Below are 12,427 nucleotides of genomic sequence, written 5' to 3'. Positions count from 1 at the left end.
AAAATGTACATATGCATGAAAGAGGTAGAGAGAAAGATGGAGTCTTGTCACACCATGACCCCCTCTTCCAGTTCTCACTCTTCAGTACCCAGCTGTCCACACATGCACATGGCGTGTTTCTCAGGCTGACCCAGGATCCCAGCTGTGGTTGCCACCTGGTTCCAGCACTGCAGGCACTAGCATTACTGCTGCCCCACAGCAGCTGGACTCTCCAGCTGGCAGTCTGAGGAGACAGAGTTAGGGCCCTGTTTCCCATCCTTCATGGACAGCAAGGCGTCGTCACCAGTTGATGATAGGCAAAGGGGATTGCATTTGAGTGTGTACTGTGTGTAGAACTACAAGGTGTAACAAAGAGAAGTAAAAGACAAGTCTCAAGTAAAAAGGTAAGAATCCTTTATTACAAAGAGGGAGAGGAGTATAGAGGACACTTACTCCCGCACATAGGGAAGCAGAGGCTTGGAGCAGCAAATTAACTCATAACATCATCCGACCAGGCAAGTGGCAGAGCATGAGCCATGACCTGGGAGTTGGTGGGTGGGTGGAGTTAGGGCCCAGTGCTGGACCAGCTGTGTTCTTGGGGTGGGACCTGGTGATTACTTCACTGCCCTGTGCCTTCACTTCCTCATCTGCACCACAGGATAGTGGTGAGGGTCAGTGCTGTGGGTACCTGGTGCTAGTACGTGCCCACCACATGTTAGTTCATTACTCGTTGTTCTCTGACTCTAAAACAAAAGGCGATCAAGTTTCTCCTTCACCATCAAAGACTAAGTGAAACTTGGTATGATTTTGACGTGTGTTTATAGTGTTTTAATTTACAGTTAGTTGGTTATTTGGAAGAGGTATCAGTTGGGAACCAGCAGATGGCATAATGGTTACGTCACTGGCCTACCACATAGTCCACTGTGGTTCGAGTTCTGGACCCGGCGGCTTAAACTCAGGCCAAGCGCGTGTATGTGCGTGCCCAAGATCCTGAGAGGAGAATGGAGGAGAAGGGATTGCAGCATGGCCATCTGCCCTGGGAGTGATTTCTCACTTTCTGTCTCTGTCTCTGTCTTTCCAGCAAGTGCACGCCCCCTAAAGCAAAATTCGCTCTAGAAAAAAAAAAGGGGGAATAACAATTGAAGAATATTAAATTAACCTGAATAACTTGTTCCTTAAAGATACTAAGAGTAACCAAGAATTGACTTTACTCTCTAGACTAAGAGATGCCATAGGTTTCATAATCTCTTCTTGCATTATTACCTTTCTTGGATATTCTGTCTTTGTCCCCATTCTTTCCCCACCACATACAATGTGTTATGTATCTTTGCTTTATATAGAGAGTAAGGCCGTTTTACCCCCTCAGAACCAATTTTACTGTCGGGTTGATAACACACGCTTAGTGCGTGGTTTAAGGTGAAACAGTGCTTATTACGTAAGAGGAATTTTCTTCAACTTTTGAAAGTAATGGGAAAGAAATGGAAGAAAAAGATGTGTTGCTTTTAAACTTTAAGTTTATGACCCTTTGAAGACGTATTGTGGACCAATAAAGCAGATCCTGTGTATGATAATCCTCTTAGTAGCATCATGTGAAAGTTGGATGGGATTAGGTAGGGGCCAGGCCTACAGCACATCAAAGATGTTAATATACATTACCTCAGAGTCACTTGTTATAGAATTTTTTTTTTTTAAGAGATTTTTGCTATAGGACACATGCACTCACCAGAAAAACAGAGACAGAGAGACAGAAATTGAGAAATCACCCCCCAGGGGGGGATGGCCACGCCGCATTCCCTTCTCCTCCATTCTCCTCTCGGGATCTTGGGCACACACACACACGTGTCCAGCATGGGTTTAAGCCACTGCGTCTATGACTCGAACTGCAGTTGATTTCATGGGAGTCTAGCAACATAGCCATTATACCAGCTGCTGGTCCCCTTGCTACAGAATTTTGCATCACATTTTATTTTGCTTAAAAAAAAAAACACCAGGACATACAGAGAATTTTTCTAGTTTAAGTTTTACCATTTTGACTTTTTTTTTCTTTCCTTTTTTTTTTTTTTTGAGAGGTTTTTCACTATAGGGCACGTGCGCTCGCCAGACAGAGAGACAGAAAGCGAGAAATCACCCCCCTGGCAGGGATGGCCACGCCGCAATCCCTCCTCCATTCTCCTCTCGGGATCTTGGGCACTCACACACACATGCCCGGCGTGAGTTTTAAGCCACCTGGTCCAGGACGCGAACCGCTGTCGACTACGTGGGAGTCCAGCGACACAGCCATTACGCTAACTGCTGGTTCCAACATTTTTTTTTTAATTCAAGGAACTGGCAGGTGAAGTGGTGGTTAAGGCACTGGACTTCCACATGGCCGAAATGATTCAAGTCCTGGACTCGCAGCTTGTTTTCTCACTTTCCCTTTCCTTCTCTCTCTGTCTCTCTCTGGTCAAATTAAAAATAAAAATAATAATAATAATAGCAAATATAATTAAATAAATAATTTCTAAATTAAAAATATACTTTTATTTATTTATTTTTTTTTTATGTAACGTAGGCTGGCAGACATCCACACACACATGCCTAGCATGAGTTTTAAGCTGCCGGGTCAGTGTCTTGAACCACAGTCAACTACGTGGGAGTCCAGCAACGTAACCATTACATCATTCATCAAGGCTTCAGTGTTAATTCTCAATCATTTTATGCAGTACTTTAAAAAAATAAATATGCAACAAAATAAATATTAATATTCAATGCCTTCCTTGACTTTTTGTATATTCCTTTGGCTCTACATGTATAGACAGTGTAAAATGTACTATAAAACTTTCTTTTTAATTTTAAATTAAAAATTTTTAAATGTATTTTTCATAAATTTTAAGAAAAATTTTAAAATGTTAGTACATTTGCTTTAACAATCAATTGTACTTAGCTAAGACTACATTTTCTGCTAGAGTGGCAAAAGTCCTCCAAATTGCCAGTATGTTTAATACATTCTTTACATCAAAGTCCACACAAATGCAGTAATTAAAAACTGAAACACAGGAAAGGTGGTCAGTATAATGTGGAATAGCTGTGTGGTTTTTTTTTTTTTTTGGAGAGGTTTTTGTTATAGGGCGTGTGCGCTAGCCAGACAGAGAGAGAGAGACAGAGAGACAGAGAGACAGAAAGCGAGAAATCACCCCCCAGGGGGGATGGCCACCCCGCAATCCCTTCTCCTCCATTCTCCTCTTGGGATCTTGGGCACGCACGCACACGTGCCCGGCGTGTTTAAGCTGTCAGGACTTGAACCGCGGTTGACTACGTGGGAGTCCAGCGACATAGCCATCACGCTAACTGCTGGTTCCCCCAAATAGCTGTGTTTTTTGGTTTTTTTTTTTTTTTTGAGAGGTTTTTGCTATAGGGCGCGTGTGCTCGCCAGACAGACAGAGAAAGACAGAGAGACAGAAAGCGAGAAATCCCCCCCCAGGGGGGATGGCCACCCCGCAACCCCTTCTCCTCCATTCTCCTCTCGGGATCTTGGGCACACACGCACACGTGCCCGGCGTGTTTAAGCTGTCAGGACTTGAACCGCGGGTGACTACGTGGGAGTCCAGCGACATAGCCATTACGCTAACTGCTGGTTCCCCCAAATAGCTGTGTTTTGACTGAATGTAAATAAATCCATTTTACAAAGCTCCTTGCTTCGTACTTTGTAGACGTGGTCTCACTGTGTTGCGGCCCTTGTGCCTCAGCCTCCTGAGTTACTGGGATTCTAAGCACCTGCCATCATACCTGGCCTTTAAGTTTGACTGGAAATAAAACCTAGGTCTTCCATATGATCCCAGCCCTGTGGAGCAGTGTGGGCCACTGTGACTGAGCCACAGACAGTAATTTTTTTATTTTTTAATCATGTTCCTCCTCTTCACTAGTGATTCTTTACACTACTATATGTAATATAATACAGTCATGTCTCTGTTCAGTGATAGACTCCTATTTTTAAACAGGAGGATTTTTTTTTTTGAGAGGTGCGTGCACTCACCAGAAAGACAGAGAGAGACAGAGAGACAGAAAGCGAGAAATCATCCCCCCAGGGAGGATGGCCACACCACAGTCCCTTCTCCTCCATTCTCTTCTAAGGGATCTTGGGCATGCATGCACACACACCCAGCATGAATTTAAGCCACCAGGTCCAGGACTTGAACCATGGTCAACTACATGGGAGTCCAGCAACATAATCATTATGTCAACTGATGGTCCTGGATTTCTTTTTTTTAAAAGAGAGATTCTTGCTATGAGGGCACATGGATTTGCCAGAGAGACAAAGCAAGAAATCAATCCCTTCTTTTCCATTCTCCTCTCAGGATCTTGAGCTGCACACACATGCCCAGTGTGAATTTTTTGTTTTTGTTTTGTTTTTGTTTTTGTTTTTTTGAAGAGAGATTTTTGCTATAGGGTATGTGCACTCACCATAGAGAGACAGAAAGTGAGAAATCACCCCCCAGAGAGAGGGCGACATTACAATCCCTTCTCCATTCTCCTCTCAGGATTTTGGGTGTTTACACACATGCGCCCAACGTGAGTTTGAAGCCTCTGGGTCCAAGACTTGAACAGCGGTTAACTACGTGGGAGTCCAGTGATGTAACCACTGTGCCATCTGCTGGTACCAAACACAAGAATTTTAAGTACATACTAAATGTATCATGTGCTTAATCAGGGAGCGTTGGACTTAGAAGATACAGGACACACAGAAGTTTGAGTTAAATGGACAAAATAGCTGGAGAGTCTAAAACAGAGTAAGAGTAGAAGGGAAGGAGAGGTGGGTTTACACTGCCCTCTTCCCAGGCATACTCTCTGCTGCCTGCACTGCAGGTACACTGCTAGGGAAACCGTATCTGGGGGTGGGAGAAGCTGAGTCTTTCCGTTTGTTCAGGATTATTTTAGAAATAGGAATAATAATGAAAGAAAAATCTTATGTTTTAACATGTGTTTTTAGTATGAGAAGGCGCCCAAGTAGTAGAGATTTCTAACATACTTGTGTTGTGAATTCTTATGTTTCAAGAAATGTTCATATACACCAGAGTAAATATTTGGTAATGTATTTAATAAGGGCACAAACATCATATTAGATATTATATCCAAATCTCAGTTTATCTTCAAGGTTCAAGATGATAAAGTCTGCTCTGCAATCTTTACCTCATTTCACAAAGTCCTATTTAGGCTGCCCAAATCTTTGACCAGACGTTGATCCGTAGAGGCATCATAATTGATCATTGAGTCTTTGGCAAAGCTTGCAGCGTGGCTCTCCCCACTGGGGGGTGATTTCTCGCTTTCTGTCTCTCTGTCTCTCTCTGTCTTTCTGGCGAGTGCACGTGCCCTGTAGCAAAAACCTCTCCAAAGGGAAAAAAAGCCACTTCAGAGAGGGACCAGACAGAGGAGGCGTCACATCCTGTGTCTCTTGCACGCCATCCTCTCCCAGCTCCATCTCTGTAAGGAAGTAATTTCTGCTCCTTCCTTCTCCTGGGATCTTGGGCACTTAGGAACATGCCCACTGCCTGATTTTCTTTTCTTTTTTTTTTTTTTAATTTAAATTTATTTGTTTACGTTCATTCACTGTACATCATTACAGCATACAAAATGAGGTTTTCCATCCAGAGTACACTGTATATTGTCTCAATCAAGCACATCAACATACATGTTATTGTCAACAAATAATTTTCCTTTTCTTGTTTCCTGTATGTTTTGCTTTTTTCCCCCCATCCTTAATTCCCTATCTCTTACCCTCTGCCATCTCCTACTCTCTTCCCACACTGTCTCTGGTATCTATGTTTACTTTCTATACTGTCCCCCCCCATTTTTTTATCAAATTACTAAAGATCTTAATTAATCTAAATATTTTCATAGCAAACACAGCTGATATATACATTTCCATGAACACAAGTCTAACTTTAGGCATCCTATAAAGCCAGATTTTCAAGCCACCAGGTCTGGGACTCAAACTACTGCTGGCCATGGTAGTCCAGTGACATAACCACTATGCCACCTGCTGGGTTGGCCCACTGACATTTTAATTTTTATGGAACAGAGAAATTTGTAAAACTGCCAAGTTTGAAATGGTATTCCATCTCAGTTTTAACTCTATTAGTGAAGATCAATGTCTTGCATCTATTTTTTTTAATTGCTGGGTAATAAGTTCTATTTTAGTCATAAAACATAAAAACCTTTTTGGGGGGACCAGCGGGTAGCATGGTGGTTAAGGTGCTGGACACTCTTCACGAGTGACCATGGTTCAAGTCCTGGACCTGGTGGCTTGCTCTCTCACTTTCTCTCTCTCTCTGGTCAAATTAAAATAAATGAATGAATAAATAAAATTAAAATAAATAGTTCTTTTGTTAAATAATTATGTTATTTAACTTTATTATTATCATCATTATTATTATTTTCAAGTTTGATCAGAGAGAGACAGAGAGAGAGAGAGGAAGTGAGAAAGCAAGCCACCAGGTCTGAGACTCGAACTGTGGTTGGCCATGTGGGAGTCCAGCGCCCCCAACCACCATGCCACCTGCCAGCCCCAAATAGTTGTTTTTCTAAAAAAGCCTTTTTGAAAAAATATTTATTTTCGATTGTGGTAAAATACACATAACATAAAATTTACCACAGTCACTATTTTTAAGTGTTAAAGCCTTTTGATAACAAGTCAATTTTAAGATTCTAAGATACAACGATCAGCAAATGGCATAATGGTTACATCACTGACCTCTCATGTAGCCGACCGTGGTTCGAGTCCCAGACCTGTTGGCCTGAACTCACGCTGGGTGCATGTGCATGCATTCCCAAAGTCTCGGGAGGAGAATGGAGGAGAAGGGATTGCGGCGTGGCCATCCCCCTGGGGGGTGATTTCTCGCTTTCTGTCTCTATGTCTCTCTCTGTCTGTCCAGTGAGTGCACACACCCTAGAGCAAAAATTGCTCTCTTAAAAAAAAAATGATTATGGGATCAGCTGTTAGCGAAATGGTTATATCACTGGACTCCCATGTAGTCGATCACAGTTTGAGTCCCGGGCCCGGTATTATAAACTCACGCCAGGCACATGTGCATGTGTGCCCAAGATCCTGAGAGGAGAATGGAGGAGAAGGGATTGCGGCGTGGCCATCCCCCTGGGGGGTGATTTCTCGCTTTCTGTCTCTGTCTCTGTCTTTCTGGTGAGCACATGTGCCCTATAGCAAAAAAACCTCTCCGGGGGAAAAAAAAAAGATTATGAGATACAATGTAAAAAGAAAACTTTCCATTTTTATATATATAAAAGATAAGTTATAAAATATTTTTAAGTGTACTAATTTGCATTTCTCAGCCTTGTTTTTTATAAATACTCAAATTAAATGAAGACATGAGAGAGTATCATTTTTTCTAATATGTCTTTTAGTAAGTTTGGTCCTTTTATTTCTGTAGGTAGCCGTCAGACCCAAGAGCAAAGAACTCAGAGAAATGTAATAAATGTAGCTGGAGAAAAACGCACTGAAAATGGGGTAAGTAATTGTGAATTAAATGAATTTTTACATTGACTAATGGGCTTGGATTATAATTTTTATTTTTAAAGAATTCTTTTGGGCCTAGCCATGTAACATAGTTGCATACATTGCTCCACATTGCTGGAAGCCATATGGAAGGATCAGGTTTGGTTCCTGGTTAGCCTGTACAGAGCAGGCATGCACTCACACACTTGTGACCCTGGCTGGGTAGGAAGGCTAGGGTCATGGTGTAGGATCCTGTTTAGGGTGTTTATATCCCTCTCTCTTGCTTTCATAAAGGAAAAAAATAAACTTTTTTAAGAAGTTTATTTGGGGGACCAGCCGTTGGCGTAATGTCACTGGACTCCCATGTAGTCGACTGCGGTTTGTCCCGGACCCAGCAGCTTAAACTAGCGCCTGGCGTGTGTGTGTGTGTGTGCCCAAGATCCCAAGAGGAGAATGGAGGAGAAGGGATTGTGGCATGACCATCCCTGCTGGGGGTTGATTTCTCGCTTTCTGTCTCTCTTTCTGGCGAGTGCATGTGCCGTATAGCAAAAACCTCTCCAAATAAATAAATAAGTAAATAAGTTTATTTGAGGGATAAAAAATTTCAAAGTGTATGTGTGTGTTTTAGACAGGATCCTGCTGTGTCATTATCCTACCACTTCCTGAGTAGCAGGGACCACTGGCACACACCACCATGCCTGGCTTTCTCAAACAGGGTCTTGCCACAGCTTGTGATCCTTCGGCCGTGGCCTCCTGTGTAGCTTGGGCTACAGGCATGTGCCACCATGTCAGCATTTAAGTGGGGCCTCCGCCACAGGCTCAGCCTCTGTGTGCTACTTTGATTGGACCTAGAAATAGTCGGTTTTATTAGCTGTTTCAGGCTTAAAAGAAATATAAACTTCTTTATAACTTCATGTGGGTCATAACTATATGGGTTTTATCAGTGCACCGTGAGGTCCATGAACTATATGGAATGCCCTCCATTTGCCCTTTCTGTGCTGCTGCCCAGTGCTGTCCTGGTGTCGAGAGTTCTGTGCCTGTGCCTGTGACAATGGCTCATGCCTGTGGAAGTCGGTGGGTTTGGCCTCTAGACTAAGAGCTGAGCAGACTTGCGTTGTACCTTCAGTGTTAATGTCTTCATCTGTCAGATTGTGAAAGACAAAGTGGGTGGTGGGTTGACGTCTTTGTAATTTCCTGTATCACTATGGCGTGGAGTTGGTGAACAGGACAGACATTGATTACAGGTGAGGAAGAATATGGAAGGGCTCTTCTCTTCTGGGAATGTTAGCACAGGTTGAGCATTTCTTTTTCTTTTTTTTTTTTTTTGGAGAGGTTTTTGCTGTAGGGCATGTGTGCTCGCCAGAAAGAGAGCGACAGAGAGCCAGAAAGCGAGAAATCACCCCCCAGGCAGGATGGCCACGCCGCAGTCCTTTCTCCTCCATTCTCCTCTCGGGATCTTGGGCACGCATGCACACGCACCCGGTGTGAGTTTAAGCCACTGGGTCTGGGACTCGAACTGTGGTCAACTGCAAGGGAGTCCAGCAACATAGCCACTATGCCTCTCCTGGTCCCCAAGTGGAGCATTACTAACCTGAGCATCCAAAATCCAAAACTTGCTAAGAGCAGATGTAGTACTACAAGTGGAAAATTACACCCCTGACCTCATGTGGTAAGTTGCAGTCAGAATACTGTCTACAATTACTTCCAGGTTGTGTGCATAGGTAACAAATGAATTCCATATTTAGGCTAGGTCCTATCCCTAAGACCTCCTTTTTTGTAAAATGAGGATATTAGTCTCCTCCATTTTCCTCCATTTTCCTGTCTCTTACTCCAACTCATTCAGCTACATCAGACTTTTAGGGTTGACAGTATTTGTGTACTATTCTCTAGCTATAGTTCAGCCTTTTATGCTTTGTCTATAGGTTGATTATAAAGTTGGAAATCATTTTATAGTTTCATTGTTTTAGATTTTTTTAGATACTGTCCACTGCTGTTTTTTTTTTAAGAGTTTGTGTGAGTGTGTGTGTGTGTGTGTGTGTGTGTGTGTGTGCGCGCGCATGTGTGTGTGTTTGTTTGTTTTTAGGGTTTTTTTGCCTTAGGGTATATGCACTCACCAGAGAGAGAGAGACAGTGGGAAGGAAAGTGAGAAATCTCCCTCCCCGGGGGTATGGCCACACCACAATCCCTTCTGCCCCATTCTCCTCCTGGGATCTTGGGCATGCACATGTACCCAGTGTGAATTTCAAGCCACTGGATCTGGGACTCCAACCACAGTCAGCCAGGTGGGAATCCAGCAACATAACCACTACATCATCTGCTGGCCTCATTTTCTTTGGTTTTCGTGTAATCCTTGTACCACTCAGAGAGAAATATTGGGTTGTCAGAGAAGTCATGAGGTGGGGCCAGCAGATGACATAATGGTTAACATCATTGGACTCCCATGTGGCTGACTGCAGTTCAAGTTCCGGACTCAGTGACTTGAAACTTACACTAGGCATGTATGTATGTGTGCCCAAGGTCCCAAGAGGAGAATGGAGAAGGGATTGTGGCATGGCCATCCCCCTGGGAGGTGATTTCTCACTTTTCCTCTCACTGATTCTGTCTGTCTCTGGCGAATGCACATGCCCCATGGCAAAAACCTCTTTAAAATACACACACACACACGTATATAATACACAAACACATATTATAAAAGTCATTCCCTAGTATACAAGGCACACACTTGCCTGTGGTCCAGAGCTAGCTGAAGGCCAGGGTAGATTGCAGGACCAAGACCCTGTTGGAGTGCTCTCCAGTGGGCATGGTCTTGCCAAGCCTCTTCATCTCTCGATTCCGGCACAACTTTAGACATGCATGCATGTGTGCCCAGTGTGTTTTTCGAGCTGCCAGGGCCAAGATACAAACCACAGTCATCCATGTGGAATCTGACTCCTTTAATCACTAGGCCACAGGGTCCCCCACCACCATCACTACTCTCTTTTTTAGGAATTATTTTATTTAATTTTATTTTTTTACTTTTTTATTTTTTTTTCAATTTGACCAGAGAGGGACAGAGCGAGTAAGAGAGACAGAGAGAGAGAAAGTGAGAAAGCAAGCTGCTAAGGGCTCGAACCACGGTTGGGCATGTGGGAGTCCAGCGTCCTTAGCCACTATGCCACCTGCTGGCCCCAACACTACTCTTTAAAAAACATTATACTCCATGGAGCCAGCAGATGGCATGGTGATTATGTCATTGGACTCCCACAGGCTGACTGCTGTTCAAGTCCTTAAAACTCAAACCAGGCGCATGTGCATGCATGGCCAAGATCCCGGGAGGAAAATGGAGGACTGTGGCCATCCTCCCTGAGAGATGATTTCTCACTTTCCCTCTCACTGTCTCTGTCTCTCTGGTAAGAGCATGCACCCTAAGCAAAAACCTCTTAAAAAAAAAAAAAACCCAAAAAAAAACCCTTTAAAAAAAAAAAAAAAAAAAAAAAAACCAGAAACAAAAACAAAAAAAACTTAGACTTCAATTCCAAAGATCATTATAGAAATCCTCTTCTCCTGCCTTTTAACATAGTTGTTGACTCTAAGTCTAGAGTATCTGTATAGTTCCTCCCAGTATATCTGCTTTAGGAAGTTTTAAGAAACAGAGACACAGGGGCCAGCAGGTGGAGTGGTGGTTAAGGCGCTGGATTCCTACATGGCCAATTACAGTTTGAGTCTTGGCTCTGGCAGCTTCAAAATCACACTGGGCATGTGTGAGTGCTCAAAATCCCAAGAGGAGAACGGAGAAGGGATTGCAGTGTGGCCATCCCCTGTGGTGATTTCACACTTTACCCCTCTCCGTCTCTTTCTTGCAAGTGTGTGTGCCCTATGTCAGGAAACTTAAAAAAAAAGGGGGGGGGCACAGACTCCATTGGTAGAAATTTTGGTTCATGGGCCAGCCCCATCGCCTAGTGGTTAAGGGAGCTGGAGCCCACGTGGCTGACCACAGTTTGAAGCCTGGTGCCAGTGACTTGAAAAGCACATCTGGCACACGTGTGCCACAAATCCTGACAGGACAGGGAGTTGGAGTAGAAGAGAGCTCAGTGTGACCATACCCCATTATAGCCCCTTTTTGCCCAGCGAGGGTACACACCCTCTGGCAATTAAAAAAATAAAAGAAATTTGGGGGCAGTCTACTTAGTGTCATAGTATAGGTGTCATAGTGGGCTATGAGCAGGTCCAGAAGGGAACCCCTGAAGCTAAAAAATGTTATTGCAGGGCCAGCAGATGGTATAATGGTTGCATTGCTGGATTCCCATGTAGTTGACTGCAGTTCAAGTCCCAGACGTGGTGGCTTAAAACCCATGTCAGGAGCACATATGTGTGCACACGCCCAAGATCCTGAGAGGAGAATGGAGAAGGGATTGTGGCATGGCCATTCCCCCGAGGAGTGATTTGTTGCTTTCTGTCTCTCTGATGTGTGCACATGCCCTATAGCAAAAATCTCTCTTAAAAATAATAATAAGGGGCCAGCAGGTGGCATAGTGGTTGAGGTACTAGACTCCTACATGGTCAACTGAAGTTCAATTCCTGAACCTGGTGGCTTGCTTTCTTTATTGCTCTCTATCTCTCTCTGATGAGAGCATGTGTTCTGCAGCAGATTTGAAAATAATGATAATAAATGAAATTAAATAAATAATTCTTTTAAAAATAATAATGATCATAATAAATAAATAAATAAATAAATAATGTCACAGAGTGGGACCAGCAGATGGTATAGTGGTTATGTCACTGGACTCCCATGTAGTAAACTGCAGTTTGAGTCCCAGGCCCGGCAGCTTAAAACTCATGCCAGGTGCATGTGCATGCGTGTCCAAGATCCTGAGAGGAGAATGGCGGAGAACAGATTGTGGTGTAGCCATCCCCCTTGGGGGTGATTTCTTGCTTTCTGTCTCTTTCTCCAGTGAGCTCATGTGCCCTACAACAAAAATGTCTCTT

General features: G+C 43.4%; 1 protein-coding gene across 2 annotated transcripts in view; it reads left to right on the top strand.

Moving 5' to 3' along the window:
- PPP1R13B (protein phosphatase 1 regulatory subunit 13B) overlaps positions 1-12,427 on the top strand; it is a 112,797-nt gene that overhangs the window by 58,171 nt on the left and 42,199 nt on the right. For both annotated transcript variants that reach the window (XM_006160065.3, XM_014592221.2), the window contains exon 4: positions 7,398-7,474. In XM_006160065.3, the coding sequence (XP_006160127.1) occupies positions 7,398-7,474 (77 nt within the window). The remainder of the gene's footprint in view (positions 1-7,397; positions 7,475-12,427) is intronic.

Source organism: Tupaia chinensis, unplaced genomic scaffold (assembly GCF_000334495.1).
Source record: "Tupaia chinensis unplaced genomic scaffold, TupChi_1.0 Scaffold000671_2, whole genome shotgun sequence".
In the NCBI taxonomy this organism is placed as follows: domain Eukaryota; kingdom Metazoa; phylum Chordata; class Mammalia; order Scandentia; family Tupaiidae; genus Tupaia; species Tupaia belangeri.
Note: the sequence above shows the minus strand (reverse complement) of the source record. Positions and strands in the feature narration are given on the sequence as shown.